Below are 22,046 nucleotides of genomic sequence, written 5' to 3'. Positions count from 1 at the left end.
ATGAATTGCCAGAGTGTTATTTTAGTAGGTACAAGGAATAATGCCCTTGCATTTCACACATCCTTCTGCCTTTAGTTTCCATCACTTGAGCAGAAATGCTTTTCCAAATGAGTGTTAGGTTGCCTCATAGGAACAAAAACATAATTTTAAGATGTTCCTTTCACTTCATGTTTTGTCATTTGGACATTCATCTATTATTTTAGCTATTTCCTGTTTGCAACTGGGAAATATACCAGTCTTCTGGTCTTTCAGTCCTTCCATCCTTCCTCTTCATGGATGTTTAAAGTTTTTTTTTTCCTTTTTTCCTCTCCTGTAGTACAAAAGATAACGAGAGTATCTCTTGGGAGCAGGCTCCACAGTATTGCTGTACCAATGGGGAGAGACCTATACTAAAATAGAATATGGCCCCTCAGATTTAAAGGAGATACTGTGCTGAGCCTATCACTGATGTGTTGTGGCTCCTCCTTATTAGTAACTTTTTAAATATTTTGGTACCCCCCACATTTTCTTTTATGTTATGTATTCTGAGGCTCAACTATTTTATGTTCCAACTGTTGTGAAAATACCTTGTGACATCAGAAGGCTCTCTGACAGTATGAATGATCCTTAAGTGTCCCCTAATGACCTTCTCATATTTTCTTTTTGGATAACATCTTCATGTTAATAACTGTTAAAGCTTCCCATCACAGGCAGTTTGCCATGAGGAAAAGAACATTTTATCAGGAGATAGCCATATGACCTTGGGCCATGAGTTTGCTTGTGCAGACTGGCTCTTTAGCTGTAAAATGGGGCCACTGGCCATCTTGTAGGATCATCATGTCCAACAGTAACTATGTCTATTTAACATCATCTATGGTGGATATGATTATTAATTTTTAGATTTTTCTGTCTGGCAACTCTAGATCCCCACAACATTCGTGACTGAACTTATGCAATTAAGTGAATGAAATGTGACTATCAAAATTCAGCATTTATTCAAAACAGTGCAGACAATTTTTTGTTATTGTTTGTTTTGGGGGGGGTGGGGTAGACATGAGCAGTGAACATCTTCAAGGACATGGTGGAAGGAACGCATACTGAATGAAGAATGGATCTGTATAGATAAGCTTGAACAATGCTGGGGTTTTGTAGCTGTGGATAGAAAGGCTGGGATGATGGTTGGTTATGTGAAGAGAACTTCCATTATCACTGGTAGGTTACTATTTTCGTGATGACTAAAATATGGCCCTGCCAGCAACCAGTGACCTCTAAGCTCTCCTGAGTTATATGGGGCTTTCTGACTTCTCTTTGTGCCATCTTCCTCCCACCTGTGGGCACTGGCTGAGCCACAGGGAAACTGCTATGGGCTTGGGGTAAGTGAGATGAAAGTGGTTAAGGAAGACCCACTGTCCCCTGAAACTGTGTTGCCTCTAGATTTCACTGTTTGTTCATGGTCAAAGCCAAAAAAAAAAAAAAAAAAGGGATAGTAGCAGCTCTTAGACAGTGATAGGGAACATTTAGGGAGGGTAAAAACATAAAGCTAGGTTTAACCTGCTCCAGCTATTTAACAAAATACAAAAATATGAACATAGATTAATATTGATTATTTCATTTTGTGTTGTTTTAAAGAAATCACAATCATTTGTCTCAATGATTCGTTTCCATTCCAAACTGATTGCAGACATTAACTTGTTATAGAATATTCTAGATTTAATTCAGTTTGGGAAGGTTAAGAATGAGAATCCGTAAGTCTCTTTTGACTGGCCTGCCTCACGGTCACTCCTAGGTCCCAAATGGTGTCTTATAAAGTGGCTCTGACATTCTACCAGTTTATTAGGGACTTTGAGGCAGTGAAAAATCTGAGCTGGAGTATTTCTCTGGACAAATTGCACCCCATGTTGTTGATTTGCTTTGACAGCAGGGCTTCGCACATTCACTGTTTTCTTCCTGTTCTCCTGCTTCCTTAGCCTCTGAGATTTACAGCTTTTAAAACTATAGCACTTTTTTTTTGGCCCCTTGCATTTAAGTTAAAAGCTGACCAGTCTATAATATAAAACAGAATTATGGTAATGAATATGAGGTTAAAAGCTATCATGGCAAGTAAAACTTGAGCAGGTTTGGCTGACTGATATGGTAAAATTATGTGTTGAATTAAAACATCAAAATGCTGTAGGATTAATGGAGAAAGACAAGTATGGGAGGTCAAAAGCAAGTGCTAAGTCAGCACATTAACTGCCTGTGGATGAGAGAGGAAAGCTCTAATATATGCCTGTTCCAGGAAAAAAAAAATACAAGTAATTTAGTTCCTGTTTCCTTCAGGTGAGTAGAAGTGGAATTTTTAATCTGAGAGGCACCTAGGAAATACATTTATTTCAATTTTTTGTTTTTCTAACATGGAAAGAAAAAAAGGACTGCAGAAGATTTAGTTAACATAAAGTACTTATTTTCTGATTTGAATTTCTTCACTTCATGAGTTTCCTGACACCAGTGACATTCATTGGTTTGTGTCTTCATCTTATTCAAATATATAGACTATGTTGTATGTTGTTTGGGCTGTAAAGTGCTGAGGATTCATTGATTCAAGGCTGCTGTCCATGGGCATCGAATTTTTGGTACTATAAGTCAGCCAGCAGCGATGTACCATGGAGTGAGGGCTGAGCATCTCAGTACCGTGGAAACCAACTTGGCATGGGGGGAGGGTATGAGGGGGAGGCTTCCTAGAAGAACAGCATCTAAACAGAGACCTCTAAAAAGGCTGGGAATGACCTTGGCAAGGAGATTGAAAGAATTTTCTAGGGCTTCAGTAACAACTAGAAGAAATTAAAAGACCAACCACAATATTTAGTAAATACTCTGAGAAAATGTGACACAATAATGGAAAATGGAAAAGAACTCTCTGGATTCTCCTTTCAGGATTTTTTTTTATATTAAAAATATCTTCGAGTGTATTACAAAATGTTTACATCTTAAATGTTTTAGATTTTAGTCCATTTATCTTTGAACCTTAAAAAAACCCACAGAGTTATTATATTCACTTGATTCTTCCCTCCTCTTAGGAAGTTTGGGTGGATATTGTGCTAAAAGTCTTTAAAATTCTGAAGGAAAACTTCTTTAAAGGTTCTTTCTACTACCTGTTACTAATATTGCCCATTCCTAATTTGGTGTTCATGTGGATCATTCTCCCTGCCTCTGGCTCACCTGAGAACTTCTGGTGGTTCTCCTCCTAACTGTAGAGCAAGCTGGAGCAGTGTGGACTGAGGTTGAAATAGAAAAATAGGAGGCCTGATGGAGAGGATTTTGTATGAGATGCATTCCTTTCTTCTATATTTCCTTCTTTCTTCTTGAATGAGAGAACAAATGGGAAGCAAGGTGGGTGGAAGAAGTTTAGACATTTTGTAGAAAGTCATCCTTATAGAGGAACCGGTTGTTAAAATCAGGAAAAAGGAACTTTAATTCTTAAGACTTAAGGAATCAATACACATAGTTGGTGCAGGAACCCAAACAGATCAAAATCCATGTGCAAAACTTTTAAAGCTTTTGATTGATGTGATACCTATATACCAATTTAACTTGCTCTTTCAAGTCACTGCAAAAAAAAAACTGGAGTATATACTCAGTAGTTAGTGGAGAATGTAGAACACATTAAACTGGTACCAGTATCATTAACCTGTTGCTTATGGAGCTCTGGTATTTAATGTAGATACGGTTGTTTTGCATAAAACTGTTATTTCCTAGTTAATTACATAATCTTTAAAGAGTAGATAAATCCAAGCTTTCACAGTGGACAGAGATGACTAAAAAGGCTCTGCAAAGGTATAATTTCTGAGAAGAAATTCAAAATTTACTTTGCATTTTGTCTGGTGGGTGGTCAGCTTTTGCTTAAAATCAACTTCTCTCCTCTAATAAGTTGTGCATTTTAGCAGACACTAGGAGAGTTTGTAAAGTTACTCTAAATATGCTAACATTGGTCACAACATTATTAGTTTACTCTAGAAACATGTCAGAACCATTTTGAATTATCCAATAAAATATTTACTGTTGCCTATTTATGCATTACTTTTGACCTCCAAATACTACAAACCTTCAGAGGGCTTGCCTCTAAATAACTTCTGACTGTTCAAATGAACAAACTAGTACCACACAGTAAACATTTAAAGAGCAAACATTGCCATTACTAATGGCATTAAAAAGCATGTACCATCAATGAGTTAGTGAGAATTTGGACTAATTAAAGTGACCATTAAAATTCTTACAAATTTGGATCTTTTATCATTCCATAAGAAAGGGTATTATTAATAAATGAAAGTATATAAAAGTGTAAAATAATAATGTGTTCCTGTGCATATATATGGAAAAATTTGTTAAGAATGTGTGTGTTCATAGTTGTCTTAAAATGATATAAAGCACTTAATATTTATTTCCAAACATGTTTAATTACCTACTTACATAAATGCATTTGATATAGAAATATTAACTCTCTCTTCATGGGAGTAATTTTAATTTTTTAATTTTTTTTAGTTGTAAATGGACACAATTTCTTTATTTTTATTTGTTTGTTTGTTTATTTATGTGATGCTAAGCATTGAACCCAGGGCCTCAAGTATGCAAGGCAAATGCTGGGAGATGGGATCAATCAACAACACTGAGCTACAACTCCAGGCCCTAGTTTTAGTTTTTTTTTTTTTTTTTAAGATTCCCTTTTGCTATAGAAAATATTGTTTTGATACAAACCATAGAAAATAATATATGTAGATCTATATGTAATCTTCCTTCAATAGACATACTTGACAAATTTACTCTATGCAAAGGAAAATCACTTAAGTGGGATCACTTTAGGTAAATAGGAAACAATTATCCATGTTTATTTAATTTTATAGACAATTATCAATAAGTATTTTCATCCTATAATAATAATTGGTATGGACTTTTAATGTAATTGATTCTTTCCATTTAATTGGGAAAAGGATTGCAGTTTTTCATAGTAAACTGCAAGGTTCTGTCTATTATATCTAGGTACCTCAAAGTCATCATTGTTTTATATAATATATATCTTGGTTACCTCTTTCTGGTTATCTGCTGTCAGGGCAAGCATGCATCATTATTGCTTGTTGTGAGAGGCAATACTTCTATCCTTTCCTAAAGTCTGGAATATTCATCATATTCTATAATTGTGAAGCACAAATACGAATAATGTTAAAAATTAATCTAAGAACTATTGTGTGTTCCTGCCCCAATCAGGGCTTCCTCACCCACCTGCATACATAAACATAATAGGTGTAGTCTAGGTAAACCCAGAGCTTTCAATGTTAAAGCAAATAAATTACTTAGCACCTCAGCACCCCCCCACACCCTTTTTGTGTTTGCTTCTGTATTTAAATGTGTTTGAGGTTTTCAACAACTCCAGAACATTGGCTGTTAAGAGGCGGAAAACATGCAATTTATAGCAGATGGGTACAGCCCTTCCTGGCAGTGCTGGGAGATGGGATCAATCAACAACACTTCATGCTCCATTTGTCCAAAAGAAACCCACCTGGGGAAACCCTGTGGAACTGTGCCTATTAGGAAAACACCTTAACACGTTTCTTTAAATAAAAATTTGCCAGTTGGCATCAATGGGGAAGAATACGCTTTCTCTATTAACCCTCTCCCACTTGGATTTCTCTTTATTCCTTCTTTTATTTGAACCATGTTCTTTTATTCTCCTTACTCCTAAAAGCCACAACAAAGGGAAGCCATATCTATATTTATGATCATTAAACTTGGAAACTTTTTTCTACTTAATTCTTGATCTTATTGTCTTTCTGCAGGCCTTATTTGACACAGACCTGACTTATCTCTTTGCATTTGCCACCCCTGCCCCCCATGCTGCCTGCTCTTGGATTTTGCTTTATCTCTTCCTCTCCTTACTTTTAGAGTGGGGTGGTTTGGGAGTGAGTGTTCCAAGCCAGGGGAGCACTTAGAACCTTCACTGCTCAATAAACCTGAGCTCAGACAAAGTAAGGTTTGGGGATGATGGAATGCAAGACAGGTGCTTTGGAGGTTCTACAGTGGCCTTGAGTTAATCACTTTTCTGTCTCTGACTTCTGAAAATTTCTAGGTGTAAAGTGGATATCGCAGCACTCCCGCTGAAGCAAGCCAACTGCTTGGAGCTGCCGCTGGAGAGCTGCCTGGGGGCTCTCCTTATGTTGATCACACTTACACCCTGTGCGGGAGTTTCCATCTCAGATCTGTGTGTCTGCCCCTTTGAGGACCCCAGTGAAAGAAGGCAGATTTCCCAACGATATGTGAGTTGTGCTGTCTTGTTACACCACTCCTACTTCCTCCCAGTTTTAAATTAAAACAAAGTCTATGAATCAAAAACTACATCAAAAGAGATCTTGGTCCCAAGTTTCATTGTGTGTCTCCTAAAAGAAGGCACTGGACCTACGGATTAAGGGATTAATATACTTATCGGAAGGTGAAAGAAGACTTGGAGTTTGCCTTGTTATTTTTAAATCCCAAAAAGATATTTTAAATTTTAGCCTTTTGCAAGTCTCTTCAAGGAAGTGGCTTTAATTCAGCATGTTTGGATATGTGCATAGAAATTTTAATGGAAGTTCAACAAAAGTGGCTTTTGTTTTTTAACCAACCATTAATGTTTGTAATGTCATGGATTTTAATGGCATTGGTTGCAAGGTTATGGACTCCTAAGTTATTTTAGAATCAAGAGAGGGTATGTTCCTGTCTCACAAAGCCTAAAACAGGCAGCAGAGGACCATCGAATCCTGAAACCCGGATGATGACATCAATGTGATTCTTCCCTAAGTAGTTGCCCTGTACTTAACAGTCCAGTCCACATTTTTAAAATCAAATGCCTGTTTTGTCTTATCTTTCTTTCTTTATTTATTTTATGCTGACTTTCTGAAAGCACTTTTTTCCATTTGTATTCTGCTTTTATGCCATCTTCTTTGTAAATCAATACATCCACTTGATTTCCATACATGGAAGGCACGTTTTTTAAGAAAGTGGCATGAAAATAAAGCGAAGATGAATCCTTATTCAATGGCAATATCATCCTCAGCATAAACTTTGTTGCCTCCAGAATCCTTCACTGTATGCATGTATTGATTAATTGAATAGATCTTTATCTTGGAGAGTACAAAGCCTAACCACATATTTCAGTGTCACGGATTCTGCATGCCAGCTTGATGTACTCTGAAGAAGTTTGGACAGAATACCCTATTGGTAGTCTCTCTGATAACTTTACATAAGGAAATGAAAATTTGATGGTAAAAACTAAAAGTATCCCCAAGCTTTCCAATGAATAAATTGCACAATTTACAAAATTTATGGCGTATGCTGTATATTTGAAAGTAACATTATATAGCATAGTAATGATGTATTTGAATAATGCCTTAGAATTTCAGGGATAATAATTGAGGTTTAAAGAAGCTATAATGAAAATAGAAATTCCAGGTGTTTCTTCAACTTACAAGCTGGCCAGAGCATTTGAAGGCAATAATGTACTGTTAAAGAGGTGGGATTTTTTTTTTTTTTTTTTTTTAGGTTGTAAGAGTAGATATTCCTTTAAGGTATTTCTCTCTCTGCAGTATAAAAGTGTATTGTTTCATGTTTTCCTCTTAGCTTAAGAACTAGTTAACGTTCTTTGGTTTAGGTTGAAAATTCAAAGAGAAACAACTTTTAAAAGTTCTTAATGAAAGAATTCCCCACGCAAAGACACTTCGCTGGGAGAATTCCAATTTTATTGCAAAAAGCTATGTGCTTATATAGAACTAAAGGGGAGATGGTAGAGCTTAGATAAATGGCAGGCCACCCGTTTATTGGCAAGTTCTTCCAGATATGAGTTCCCGCGCCCAGGCATTAGTTCTCATTGGGGCTAAGGTTCCCCGCCAGCGAGATTTGAAATTGGCGCCGGCGGGAGAGTTCACAAGGGCGGGAACTTTTCGCGCCACTGCAGAGAAGAAGAAGGTAGGAAGGAGAAGTCCTTAGGCGCCATGTTGGGGTTTTTTCTCTGGGGTACGGCTGCCGTTTATACTTTTCCCAACACTTAAGAATTATGTGTATTAGGTCTGCCTATTGTTATTCTTACTAAACTTTTCCTATTCAACCCTGAGATACCTAAATAAAATGGAATTTACTGTCTCAATATCAATCCCTGGGGATCTGCTTATGACAGGTTTTTGGCTAGGTAATAACAATGTGTATCTGAAGGTTTTGAAACAGGATCTTTTTCACTGGATGCATTCTGTATGCTTGAGAAGAGGGTTTATATAATTTTCTTTTTCATGCATGATTTCTTCAGGCTATCATATATTTAGACATCTCAATATTGCTTTATATGCTTAAGAATGACCAGACCAAATATTAAAACTTTATATAATGCAAACTAAAAATTACAGAAAATGTGAATATAGGTTGATATAAGATACTAAATCTCTAAAGAACTTGGCTATGGCATGGATCAGAAAATTCACTCTGTTTTCATCCCCACTCTTTCCAGTGGTAATAAATTTTTACATTGGTCCAAATTTAGTACTCTTGCATCTGTAAGTTTATACTAAATAGGTCAGAATAATGTTGCATTTAGTGTGATTTAAAATTTGCATTAAAGAGAAAAAAAAGAAGAAAGAGAATGAAAGTCATTCTACCCACACATTTTCCCTGTGGGGTATCTTTGCTAACACCAGGGGGCGATGTTAAAAGTAGATTGTATGTGCTTTTAATTTGTTAATTTTGGAGTTGTAGTTAATTAATTCTCAGTCACTTTTTTTTTTTTTTTTAATCTGGCTGCTGTAAATCTACTGTCCTGTGGACTGGCATAGTGTATGTTTGAAACTCTTCTAATATTTCATGAGACGAGAAGATATTAGAATGTACAGATGCCCCATAGGCCTTCAGAGCATTAATAGTATACTGAAAAACTATTTTCATTTGTGATCTCCTTTTCTCCCCTCAGTGCTTACAGAACTCTCTGAAAGATATAAAGGATGTTGGCATTTTACAAGTGAAGGTTTTGAAGGCAGTAGATCTCCTAGCTGCAGATTTCTCAGGTATGGAACACTTTCATTTTTTAATTGCTTTACATTGTTATTGTCATTTATTTCATGCTCTGAAATGATATTATGGCAAAGCAAAATGTGGAATAAATATAAGTAAGTGTACACCCACTGTGCAGTTTTAGAAAGAACAACCAGAGAAAAACAATGTGGACTTGAACAACTGTGTTCTCATGGTACCCATTTTTGGTTTTTTGCAAAAAAAAAAAAAAAAAAAAAAAAAAAAATCAAATACTTATACTCTGATTCAGTATTGCATTAGATTAATTTGGATTCAGAGATATTTGTGGATTATTCATGTCATGGTTTCTTTCTTTCTTTCTTAAATTAACGTGGAGGTTGAACTTTGCTTCAGCACCTCAAATCATGCTATTTGCCCTGGAGCCCTCTTCCCTTCCGGTTCTGAATGTGCTGCACCCTTCACAGCAGACAGAATGTGGTTTATTGACCTGCGTGTGCTAGCATGTCTGTTTGGAATCTCACTGTGACAGTGAGCAGATTTCAGACCCTAGGACCACCTTGCCATGGACATCGTCTTTTCAGAAGTTTCTCTTGGTGGTTCAGGTGAAGTTTAGAGCAGGTATGCCTAGTGCTGAATTGTGCTCTATGGCATGTAGAGTCATCCAAATTCAACAGCATCTAATCAGCGAAGCTCATTGCCAAATTACCTCTGTGTGCTAACAATTTAAATGCCTACATGACAGATGCTATTTACCAAACAAATTGATGAACACCGAAAGTGTTCAACATCTATAGTTCTCATCTATTGACACTGTATTGGGTAGTTCCCGCCCTCCCCCCCCCATTTGTATTTTTAGAATGTGGTCTACTCTTTTTGTTCTTCCATACAGAAACAATTATACTATACCTGAGTAACTTCTAAACTTCTGAGACTGTGTTTAAGGAAACTCAAACATTGGGGAGGTGAATTTTAATTTTAAGCACATATTATTACAAAATTATGGAAAATATAAACTTAATTTAAAACAGGAGTTCTTTCCACCCACTTCAGTGAACCAATTCAGTAGAATTGAATACTCCGTAGTCTCTTTATATAAACTGCTTCCCACCTGAAAGAAGTGCCCAGTGAGCAATTGCATATAATGGATTTATTTGACCAAATGGATGATATAAATTGTAAGGATTATAGATAAAATACTAAAATGGTTACTTCTGATAGTCATTAATACAGTTGCAAATGTTTATAGTCTCATGTTAATTTGAAAATGCTCCTTTCTTTGTACTTATGTTTTATGAAAGTGTTTAATATTTCAAGTGAGCCTTTGACAGTTAACTTGACTGTTTAACATGTGTCTTTGACGTTAGCAGTTTGTCATTACTAGAACATGTCTAGAGTTATTCACTAGTTTCCTAGAGCAAATTGTTATTATTTCTAAGTGTTTAGAGCAGCCCTCTTTGAATCCACATTTGTTACTATCTCAAGAAATGTCTTAAGCCCCAAGAAAATATTTATGCCTTCAAGCAGTATTTTTTAAAGATTCCTTTTGTAGTTGTAGTTTTTTAATCTGCAAAAACTAATTGTAATGCATCCAAAGTTTTTTCCCTTATTTTAAAGGCTGTTTTACAATAACATCCATCTGTGGGAAAACATTTTTACAACCTATTTTATTTTTTTCTATATTATCAGGTGTCCTTCAAGCCCCCAAACTAGTATTGATGAGAGTTATTTCAGGCCAATATATCATCTCCTAAGAGTATTTTGAATATTTAAGGTAAATAGGAAAGAAAACAAAGGAATGAATGTAAATACTAGAAGATAAGTCAAAACCATCTTTATGTAAGAATAATTTGGGGGGAAAAAGTTATTTTTTCTATTTTTATTATATTCAAAATATTTAACAGATAGTTTTGTAGTGGTGAAGCAGAGTATCAAAGGATGGCAGTGTCTAAAACCAGCAGTTAACAATGAAATGACACTGTGTGGTTTGACTAAATGTCCTTCTGCTTTACCATCTCTGTGCTATATTTATGAAAAAATTATCAGTATTCTGAATTGAGACAAAATGATTTGTCATTAGCTAAACTTGTCCTTCGACCACATTGATGTTTGTTTTTAGAATCAAATCTCTGTTTCCCTTACATGTTCTCAAGATTGCAGATGAGTCCTCCAGCGTGTTCCCAACTAAGACATTGCTTTCCCATGACAGAGTGGACCTACTTCACACAGTTGTCATGCCATTTTTCTATGTGTGAAGTGAAATGCATTCAGATTACAGTACGATGGCACCATGGATTCAGTTTGTATCTCCTGGAGGTTAGCAGTAATAACGTACATTAGATGCTCCCCCTTTATTGCTTTTATTATCATCTTTACCAATTCCCTGATGTATAGGAAAAAAAAATCAGTATCACTTGATTGTGGATTAGAAGAGGCATGAATTATTGGCAGGAATGAATTATTGCCAATTATTAAAAAAATAAGTGGCTGTTTATATCCAACCTTTTATAGGCAGCCTTATTTTATAACCAGGTGTTCATATATTGTGATTGATCAGGGAACAAAGTATTCACCTGCAAATTAAAAAGGAATACATTAGTACAAGTAAGTATCATGGTCATTTTAGAAAGGGTACAAAAGGAAACTCCCCAGGCTTTCCACTTTTTATCTGTCCAGACAAATTGCTTCTTTAACATAATGCTAAATAACTGATTCTTCCAGTTTTCTTCACTTAAGCTTCAGAAACCCTCATGAAGTACAAGCCTGAGGGGGTAGCTGGGGCAGTGGTCACCACCAGCAAGGCCACAGCCACTGTTTGTAGGGTGCAAGGACCTCAAGTACTGGAGGGGAGGAATGAATGCAGGTGGCAAGACCTGTTGTCACAGGTTGCTAATCTTCAAGCCACCTATCTCTTTGCAAGTGACAATTAAAAAAGAAAATGAGCCATGCAAGACTCTATGACTAAACCAGGTATTCCTCATCAGTTGTTACTGATGTTATAATTACATAGTCATAAAAAGAAATCAAATTTGAACACTTGTTACTACGCTGGTATTTTAGAATATTGGGATAACATTCACGTACTATAGTGAATTTCTTTTCCATAAAAACATTATCATATATGAAGGAAAAGATTAGTGTATTCAAATATCACAAAATATATTAATAACCTAAGTTTACATATGTAACTGATATAAAGATACTTAGAAATTTGAGGCTCTAGTATGAAAAATATATTTATTTTTAAAATTATACATCCTTTTGTAAATATGGTATTGTGTGGTTAAAAACTATTAATTATGAATAAATTTAAATTTACATATATCTTGACTTTTTTTAGAGTTTCTAAAATTTATTTTTTTAAAAAGAGAGAGGCTTTTTTAATTACGGGAATTTGAATTAAGCTGTCTTGTCTTGGAGCACATCACTTTAAAACTGATGAAGGATATTCTAATGTTCTCAGGTGTATGCTTACATTAGTCATGGATACATGAACAGTTATTCTAATAGAAGAGTGTGTCAGATATTTTTATTAAAGATATCTCTTCAGAAAACCTTTGCACACAGCACAACCTAAAATCTTTAAGTAATAGGTTATGCAGTCTGATGTAATTACTTTTGTAGTAACCAAACCATAGCCTTTGTTCATGAAACAAATGATATACCATGCTTTCAGAATCAAGGTGAATATAGCTGTGTCTAAAGGTTTAATGAGACCAACATACCTCACTTGGACTATTTCAAGAAAAGAAGCTCATGTTGTAACGATTAAAAGGGAAACAGACATTTTATTCTGGACAAAGCTGAAAAACAGTGCAACAGGTTCCTTATCCACAATGGAAGCCCTCACAGAGACCAGTGCTGTATATTCTGGTTTGCCCTGAGGCATATCAGATTCCTGCATTAATACCATGGAGAAAAGGGGCAGATTTTTTAATCTCATAAAGTATAAAAAAGGTAATAAAATATCCAGTGGGTTCATAGAAAAGCTTTAGAGAATTGAAGTATTCTCTGGTCATAATTGTACAGTTAGATAAGAAGACGTACCTTATACATGAAAGAGATTAGCCAATGAAGAGAAGGAAATTCTTTTGACATGCTTGCAGAGTCATTCAAGAGAGTCTTATTATGATTGATAGAATGTTGTAATTTGTGGGGTTAATTCATTGTATCAGGACTGAGACCATTATGGCCACCTTTTGTATAATGCACATGAAAATATTCAACATCTAGTCGATGGCTCTTCACTCTCATTCTTAGAATCAAAAAGTGTTTTCAGACGTATACCATCCTGTCAACAGTGTTTTCTCTTTGTTGATTTTGTTCTTTAAAAATAATTCTTACATAGCAAAACTCCCTCTAAAGTAATCCTCTTGTGGCAACATGGGTTCTGTTGGTCTCCCTCAGCTTTTTTCCAGCTACCCATACACTGTTATTGCTACCCGGATGGCCCCTGCCCATTAGAATGCTTTCAAAGTATAGAACTGTTAGAAACTTAGGAGAGTTTTCTTAAACTTGTTGTTCCAATAGTAGGAAATGATAAGAATTCCTTGGCAGATGGGGTAGGATGGTATTAAGTAATATAATAAAATAATATCACATAAGCCTCATTATCCCCTCCTTCTGTAATTCATTCTCATCTTTATTTTTTTATGTTTCTATCATTCTAATAATCTGTGTGTCATGATGAGAAGCTGGGGAGTTGTCAGGAAGCAATGGAAGAACAAAGCTGGAAGGATCAACTTTACTCATAGTATGGACCTGGTTTTTCTCCAAAAATCAACATGTTCTTTTTTTTTTTTTTTTTCTTGTCATGCTTGAGATTTGTTGGCATTTCTTGCCATGAAAAAACATCCTTCAACAACAACAAAAATTTCCAAATTTATGAGAATCCTCTTGACCTATGAGTAGTGATGTCATTATTTGGACCCCTCTCTGTTGCCAGTGTTGACAAATGAGTCAATGATCAAATTAACATAATCTCAAAATATCTATCAGAGGAATGGTAAAAACAACATGTTTTCAGGAAAGAAATCTAGGTTATTACAAGATGGCCTTAGTTGATAAATAAGCATGTTAGGGAAAGTTCCAGTACCCGATTCAGAAGAACAATAATACATTTAGTTCCAGAACACCCTGCTGCTTTCTGGTGAATTCAGTATAATGCCCTTACCTGCTTTTTAAGTTTTTCTCAATTTAAACAAACTCAAGTTGGTGGTAGATGTGATGATGAACACACATCACTGAATGCCTATACTCAGTGAACAGACAAACCTTTAGTGAGCTTAGAAGCTATAAGAGAGGGCTCTGTTTTCTTTCCCTTCATACTCTTTGCTGTAGAATTCCTGATGCAGGAGGTGGTGTGTACCATCAAAATAGATGAGGACCCTCATCAAAATTAGGGAGTGGTTCCTTAGATGTGCCATTAGGAGGAGCTCTTGGCATGTCCCCCACACAGGTTTGAGTTCCCATTACTATAAAGGCAAAACACTCCATTCATTCCATAAGTGCATGAGTCCTTCCATGTACCTGTGACTCCTGCCTTAAGTACAATAATGTTCTGTTCAATGATTTTTTCATTGATGATGAAAATTAGTGGTGGTGATGTGGCGCTTTGTTTTTTGAGGTAGCCTCACATATTAATCCCTGTGCATTATGGGAATATAATATACAAAATATACAGAGAAGCAGAATCCCATGTGCTGTCTTGATTCTATCACGTACTAACCTGGGGTCCACTCTTAAGCCTTCACACATTCATGGGTATCTTGAATATGCCCAATATATATTATGTGTTTAGGAAATGTTTTTCCTATTCTTTATTAAATTTATTTTATTAGAGTGTAGTTATATGGAGAATTTCACAGATTGTCTTTTAAAAATATTTTTAGTTGTGGATGGATATAATACCTTTATTTTAATTATTTTTTAATGGGTGCTGAGGCTCAAACCCAGTGCCTCACTCATGCTAGACTAGTTCTCTGCCACTGAGCCACAGCCACAGCCCTACAGATTGTCTTTTTGATATATTATTTATAAATTTCTCTAATTTTAGATAAAGCTAGAAATAAAAGCATTGTTAATCACTTTTAGTTCTTCAGATACTTTTAGAAATCTACAGCTATCACACTAAGATGCCTTTTATGGATTTGTTTCTGCTTCTATTACCTGTTAGAAATGAAGGCAAAAAAGCTTCATTGGAGAGAAATTCTCATGCTAACCTAATATAGTGCTTTCATTTCACATTTTCATAATGTGGATAATAGTCTTATTACTATAAAATACCTTTTTGGATCATCTGATTTTTATTGTGTGTAAAGTGCTATTCTCTGAAACTATTGACCAATATACTGCATTTAAACCACATTACACAATAACAGTGTTCCAGCCATATGCTATGATACTTACTTTTGAGTTATTTCTGTAAATTATAATGATGACTATTAAGTTTTTGTTTTCTTTTTTTGAAATATAAGGCTACTTGTGTCAGAAAAAGAGTGGTCCTGTGGTTATTGTTCACTGGGAATTTTAAACCACATGCCCACTGCATGGTTTATTTTCATTGCCTGTCTCTGGAAGCTGTATCCATAGCAATACTTCTCCTCTTAAAGATGCCCTATTTTCAAGGGGATGACTATAATTGGAATTTCTAGAAAGCTCAGTGGTAGTGATTGAATGCTTTTAATTTTCATGTGATCCTCCTGGATAACTGAGCCCAAATCAAGAACTTTTGAAAATACATTAAAAACTATATAAATCTACCTTTGGCGGGCTGTTTTAACTGTCTGCCAAAGAATGCACTCTAGTCAAGGCAAAGTTTGGGAGTATGTAGAAGATTTAGCAGTTGTAATTTAATGACACCATATGAATTAAGTTCATTTGTGGCACTTTACAAATTACAGGTATCACTTTGATCTTAATGGTTGGGTTCTTAGGAAGATCTTAATTTATGTCAGCAAATGTATTTCTCCTATGATAGCCCCTGCTAACAAGGTAGAGAATTGGAATTGGCTCTGGGTTTCACATGAGGTGACTAAACCAGTGACTCTCTATTTGATTATAATCATACTGCTAAGGTCAAGAATAGGTGCTAAGATTCATTAATAGACACCTAACTGATGTTGCTTTGGCAAGTCATGTTTTAGTAGAGATGTCAAGGATGAAGAGCTGGTCCAGCATTTTTAAATGAGGGAATACCATTTCCCAAGCCATGTTTTCTGAGGGGCTACAAGAAATCAAGTGAGACTCGAAAACAGAGAGCAAAGGGACCTTTGGGGAGAGAAAACTATCAGCTTAGGTAACACTGAACCATGTGGGAGCTCGGGGCCAGGTAAAGGAATTTGGGAAACAACTTAAGTAGGGGAGTGAAGTGATCTGATATAAACTTTAAAAGTTTTCTCTGGCACTGATGGGCAGCAAGGCTTTTGCACAGGGAATGAAATCATGGTGATATTAAGCAAATGCAGGGGATACTGGTGTGTTTTGAAACATGAGTGGTGGCAGGGGAGTGGGTGTAAAAATTCTGATGTCATTAATCCTTGTTTTTTCTACATTTGTGTTGCAATATGAAAACATCAGAAATTTAGTGAAATAACATTGCATCAAGATGATGTCCTCTTTGTCCTTTGCTGTCTTCCCAGTGGGGACCAGCTACCCTTTGTTCAGAAAATCTGTTACAACAAACAGAGTAGCTCTTTGCCTGTGTGATACTGAGGAAGCCACATTGTCTTAAAGGAACCTGTGACCTACTTGAAAACACAGAGCACATGTAAAAAGTAGGCCCAGCAAGAACCAAGATTGGCATTTCCTTCATTATTATTATTATTATCTTTAATCCTTGTCAGCTCCTGGCACAGGGATCTCCATGTTTCAGGGATCCTAATATATCTGTTGAAGCAATGAACAGGTAGATTATATGGGAGATATTCTAATCCCTGAGCCAGTCACCACAGGAATCCCGGACCTCCCTACAGATAGAGGAAAATTCCAGGAAGAGTGTATGTCTGCACCAGGTCTGGGAGGTTACCTGGCATTCTAATTTCTGGAGAAGAGGGACAGTTGGAAGAACATTGCACAGATAAGCTGCTCTGCCTGCAAAGTGGGAAGCATGAATAAGCCTTGTTCCTGTTTGCCAGATAGGATGGGGCAGCCTGGTGTGATTGGAAGTGGGGCAAAGAGACACATTCCTGACTAAAGAACTGGTGAAAGGCAGGCAGATCAGGATGGATTGTGCGGCTTCAGTTGACAGAGGATACAAATTTTCAGAATGATCATTTAAAATTTTCTTCAATATTTGATGGGAGGGTTTATAAATAAAGGGTTAAAACGGGGCCTAAAAGCGGTTTTTGGAAATTTTCTCTGAAACGGCAGTGCTATCATCCTTCCTATTTTCCCAGGTTTTTTGAGCTACAATGCTCCATGCATAGCTTCAGGAATTATCTTCCTCTATAAACCCTGCCCTTTGTTTTGAGTCAACAGGGTATGGTGGCTCCTGGCTGCTGGATGAGTAACATGAATTGAAATTGAGTAAAAAGTACTGGTCATGACCTTCAGGCCAGTACTTGCCTGTTAATATATAGTTGTCCCTCGATAACTCTGTGAGAGTAATTCTAGCGCTGCCCCTTAGATACCCAAATTCCAGGATGTTCTCATCACTTGTGTAAAGTGACATAGTATTTATATAAAACTTACATTCTCTCACATACTATAAATAACCTTCGGATTACTTATGATACATAATACAATGTAAATGGTTGTGATATTTGCATTATTTAGGGAATAATGATCAGGGAAAAAAAGTCTGTACCTGTTCATTTATAGAGGGAACTATCATGGGCCAAGTACATATACATAATCCACCCTTGGTGGAACCTGTGGATACAGAAGGCTAATTGTTTATATGTATAGAAATATATCTTCTGAATAAATTTGGAATCTGCCCAAGAAGGATATATCCAGTTTTGTTAAATGAACACTCACCCTTTTTAGTTGTTGTTGTTGTTGTTACCAGGGATTGAACTCAGGGGTACTGAACCACTGAGCCACATCCCCAGCCCTATTTTGTATTTTATTTAGATACAGAGTCTCACCAAGTTGCTTAGCGCCTCGCTTGTGCTGTGGCTGGCTTTGAATTCACAATCCTCCTGCCTCACCTCCCAAGACACTGGGATTACAGGTGTGTGCCACTGCACCAGGCAAATATTCCCCTTCTAAGCCTCACTTAAGATTCACCTCCATTATGAAATATTTTCCCAATCAAATTAAATTTCTCTGAACTTTCATTTCTACTTCTGAACAAATGGCACATGGGTTTGGAGGATGGGAGATACACAGGAAATCTAGATAAAGAAATATGGCTTCTTGCAGGGAGTGTTGAAGGATGGGAGAAGCATGGCTCCCTGTGGTCTGCACTCCTCACTGGAGTCCCTTTCACTTGGCCATGGCACTTTTCCCAGGGATGGTAAGGGCATGTAAGCATATGTTGGTTTTGCCAGCTTCAGGATCCTTAAGTAAAATACACAGGCTAAATATAGAAAAAAGATCTACAGATATGGGATATGAGAGGTGTGAAGAAAACACACAATTGGCTGGTACAGTGGTGAATTCCTGTAATCCCAAGGGCTCAGGAGGCTGAGACAGGAGCCTCCTGAGCCCCGATCACAAATTCAGAGCTAGCTTCAGCAAAAGTGAGGCACTAAGCAACTCAGTGAGACTTTGTCTCTAAATAAAATACAAAATAGGGCTGGGAATGTGGCTCAGTGGTTGAGTGTCCCTGAGTTCAATCCCAGGTACCAAAAGAAGAAAAAAAAAAAAAGACAACACACAATTGGAGATCAGAGACAGGGACAACACAATGTGCTGTAGTGTGAGTATGAAGGAAGTTTCCACTGAAAAGATGATACTTGCAGAACAGCAGAGACCAGGAGGAGAGTTCCTTACAGGTAATAGCTTGGTGGTCTTTGCATATCAGAACAAGGTGTGGTGGTAGGAGCAGAGTTTGTGTTCAGGAATGGCTTTCAAATGAAAACTACGACCCTTAAAATACATTTACTACTTGTCATTCAACTTTTATAATTGATATAATGGGAAATTTTCAAATCAAAAACCCTTATTTGTTATTCAAGGAATATAAATGAATGTGAAACTGATGTTAAAGAAAATGGAAAAGGCTACCGTGTGAAGGTGCTAAAATTCCAATGTGAAACTGAATCACCATTGTTATCACTATATCTAGGTGACATGTCATCTGGACACGGGGAGGCATTTTACAGGAAAAAAAAAAAGCGTGTGAAGAGGAAAGGAAAAGTAGATCCTTGAAGGTCTGGACAGCAGTCTGCCCAGTGCTGTTCTCTCAGTGCCATTGGGGATATAGGGACATTCTGTTTATTATGGGAAATCATTATTGTCTGCAATAAAAATATTCAAGAAAGATCAAACTAAAAAGTGTACATAGATTACTCTATAAGCATCTTAATGTCTTTGTTTCTTCTCTCTGCCTGTATATACTGTAATATTAATAAATGCAGCATTTTAATGAGCTTTGACTGAATTACGTTCAGAGAGTTGGTGCAGGATGTTCCTTGGAGACGCATAACTGAAGTTCCCAGTTTCTGGAGGGAAGTCTGTTCCTCATTAGCTGGGACAGCTAAGAGCATGCTTGCTCAGAAGAATGGGAGCCGCAGCATGAGCCCACCTGTGCCTCAACAGGACGAGGCCTTGTCTCTGCCCTGCTGTGGAGTAACCCCAGGGCTTTCATTAAAAGTGTCAGGCGGTTTCCCCAGAGCAAGTGCTGATGGCATGTCATGTTGGTGTCTCTGGAGGAGCTTCGCTGACACCTACTAATAGTCTGACAAACGGTTAAGTAGCTGTTTCAGCTTGGGTTGAGGAATCAAGCATGCCATACCTGAGCATGGAGCCCAGAGCATGTGTTCTCTCTGTATTCAGTGTTGTTCTATGTTGGCAGGCTCTACCCCATCTAAATCCCCTGCAGAGTACATTTCAGAGAAAACTGTTTTTTAAATAAGCCAGAATCTTTTTGCAGATGGATTTGTGTGATCATTTGATTTTTGACTATCTAGCATCTAAAATCCCTCTTATATTAGAGGAGTTTCCCATTGCACCTGGAGGAGACCATGTCAGAACCCACTTGCATTTAGAAAGACTGGAAAGCCTAGTCTCCCTTTCTGAGCTCTGATACTGGGGCATGGGTGCATGGCTAGGCAGATGTTTCATAGGAGGCCTTTGTGCATCAAACAAAGCAAAGAAGCAGGAAAAGAGAATTCATATTAGAAGAAGCCACAGGCAGGGTTTAGAGATAGGAGTATCCTATAGGATTATAATATAATACTAGCTATTATAATATAATATTAACTATTATAATATAATACTATGTGCTTAAGTTATTCTTTGGTGGACAGCAACTTTTTTATTGTGGCTTTTCAGGGGTTCTGAGAGCTGAATTATTTAAATAAATTCTTTTTCTATGAAATTTAGACAGGGCTTCTTTCCATTGTTTGCAGTTAAGACCCAAACTCATTCATTTAGACCTGTGATTTGATTGTTGTCTAGTTGTAACTGACCACTAACGGCGTCCAATGGCATTGACTTAAAAGGTTTGGCCAGGTATCCAAGTGTCTAGACTACAAGTCAGGGGAATGGAATCTTCTGTTTCAAATTGAACCTCAACCATGCATCTGCTCTTCTCCGTTTTTTTAAAAAAATATTATCCTCATGAAGGCTCCTGTATACTTAGTGTCTCTCTCAATACGCAGTACCTCAGAGCTCCTGGTTATTAAGTGAATTAGATGTTGGTTCATTGACCTGAATAGCAGATCAACAGGTCAAGAGGCGCAAGCACTCTCTGTATTAGGCCCTGGCCCAGGACTCGTTGGCATTTGTTGGAGAAGCATCTGTCCTTATGCCCTCAATTAATTTAGCATGCACGGCTTTGTAAAGTACCAATGTGCTAGGGACACAGGCAATGAGTTCATGTTGTAAGGATATTATGGGGCTATTCATTCTTTCCCTGACAGTTCCAATTCTACATTCCCTCTGCCAAATCTGACAAAAGGGAAGAGAATTTTTGGTAGCACTCTGAATTCAACTTCAGATTTAGAATTATCTTACTTTTGTGTGGGGGGTTTTGGAGGGTGTGGGAGATAGGGCACAAAAAAAGAAGAGATGAGAAGTAAGGGATGAGCTTAAGATATTTTAAGATACAATTCCCAAACTATTTCATTGAATTATGTGTCTGTATGTTTCATAGCACCAAAAACGTAACTCACGTGGTCTTACAATACACTGAGTATATAGAATCATACATGTTTGTGGTCAGTAAAAGCAGCATTTTAAATCTTAAAGAGTCATTTCTACACTTCTTTTGCACGTCTTCTCACAGCCATGTAAATGATGGAAGTTTCATAGGCTTTTAATTGTAGAAGAGTAACCATCCATTCTGACCTAAAGAAAGTTTAGGATCTAAGCAGAGATGTGCTCCATTTTCCCTTTTGTTTCCAGCTGACATATAGTAACACTTTTATAATACAGGGTGATGTTTTGATAAATACAGTGTGTAATAATTAAATCAGGGCACTTACCATATTTATAGATTAATCATTTATTATTGGTGAGATACTTCAATATGCTTCCTTCTTGCTGCTTTGAAATATATTCAATGCAATGTTGTCAACTGTAGTTTCCCTGTTATGCGGGAGAAGCCGGAATGCATTCCTCCTGCCTAACTGTGACTTTGTACTTCTTGATGAATCTTCCCCACTCAGCTGTCACTCCTACCCTGCCCAGCCTCTAGTCACTACTAGAGCAGCTTCTTTAGATTTCATGTGAATTGAGATCATGCAGTATTTCTTTCTGTGCCTAAATTATTTAATAAAATTGTCCTCCCAGTTCATCCATGCTGAGGCAAAAAAAAAAAAAAAAACTAGGTATCATCTGTATTATGGCTGAATATTATTCATGTATGTATATGTGCCACTTTGTTTATCCAATCATCCATCGATGGACCCTTATTTTGATTTCTTGACTACTGTGAATAG

The 22,046-nt window shown here is 36.8% G+C and overlaps 1 protein-coding gene across 1 annotated transcript in view; it reads left to right on the top strand.

Moving 5' to 3' along the window:
• The window catches only part of MCTP2 (multiple C2 and transmembrane domain containing 2), a 221,089-nt gene that overhangs the window by 112,024 nt on the left and 87,019 nt on the right, over positions 1–22,046 (top strand). Inside the window, exons 11-12 of the mRNA XM_081290239.1 lie at positions 6,077–6,263; positions 8,936–9,029. Coding sequence (XP_081146365.1) covers positions 6,077–6,263; positions 8,936–9,029 — 281 coding nt within the window. The remainder of the gene's footprint in view (positions 1–6,076; positions 6,264–8,935; positions 9,030–22,046) is intronic.

This window comes from Spermophilus citellus (genome assembly GCF_964194105.1).
Source record: "Spermophilus citellus genome assembly, chromosome: 4".
Lineage (NCBI taxonomy): Eukaryota > Metazoa > Chordata > Mammalia > Rodentia > Sciuridae > Spermophilus > Spermophilus citellus.
This window is presented reverse-complemented; position numbering and strand designations above follow the sequence as displayed.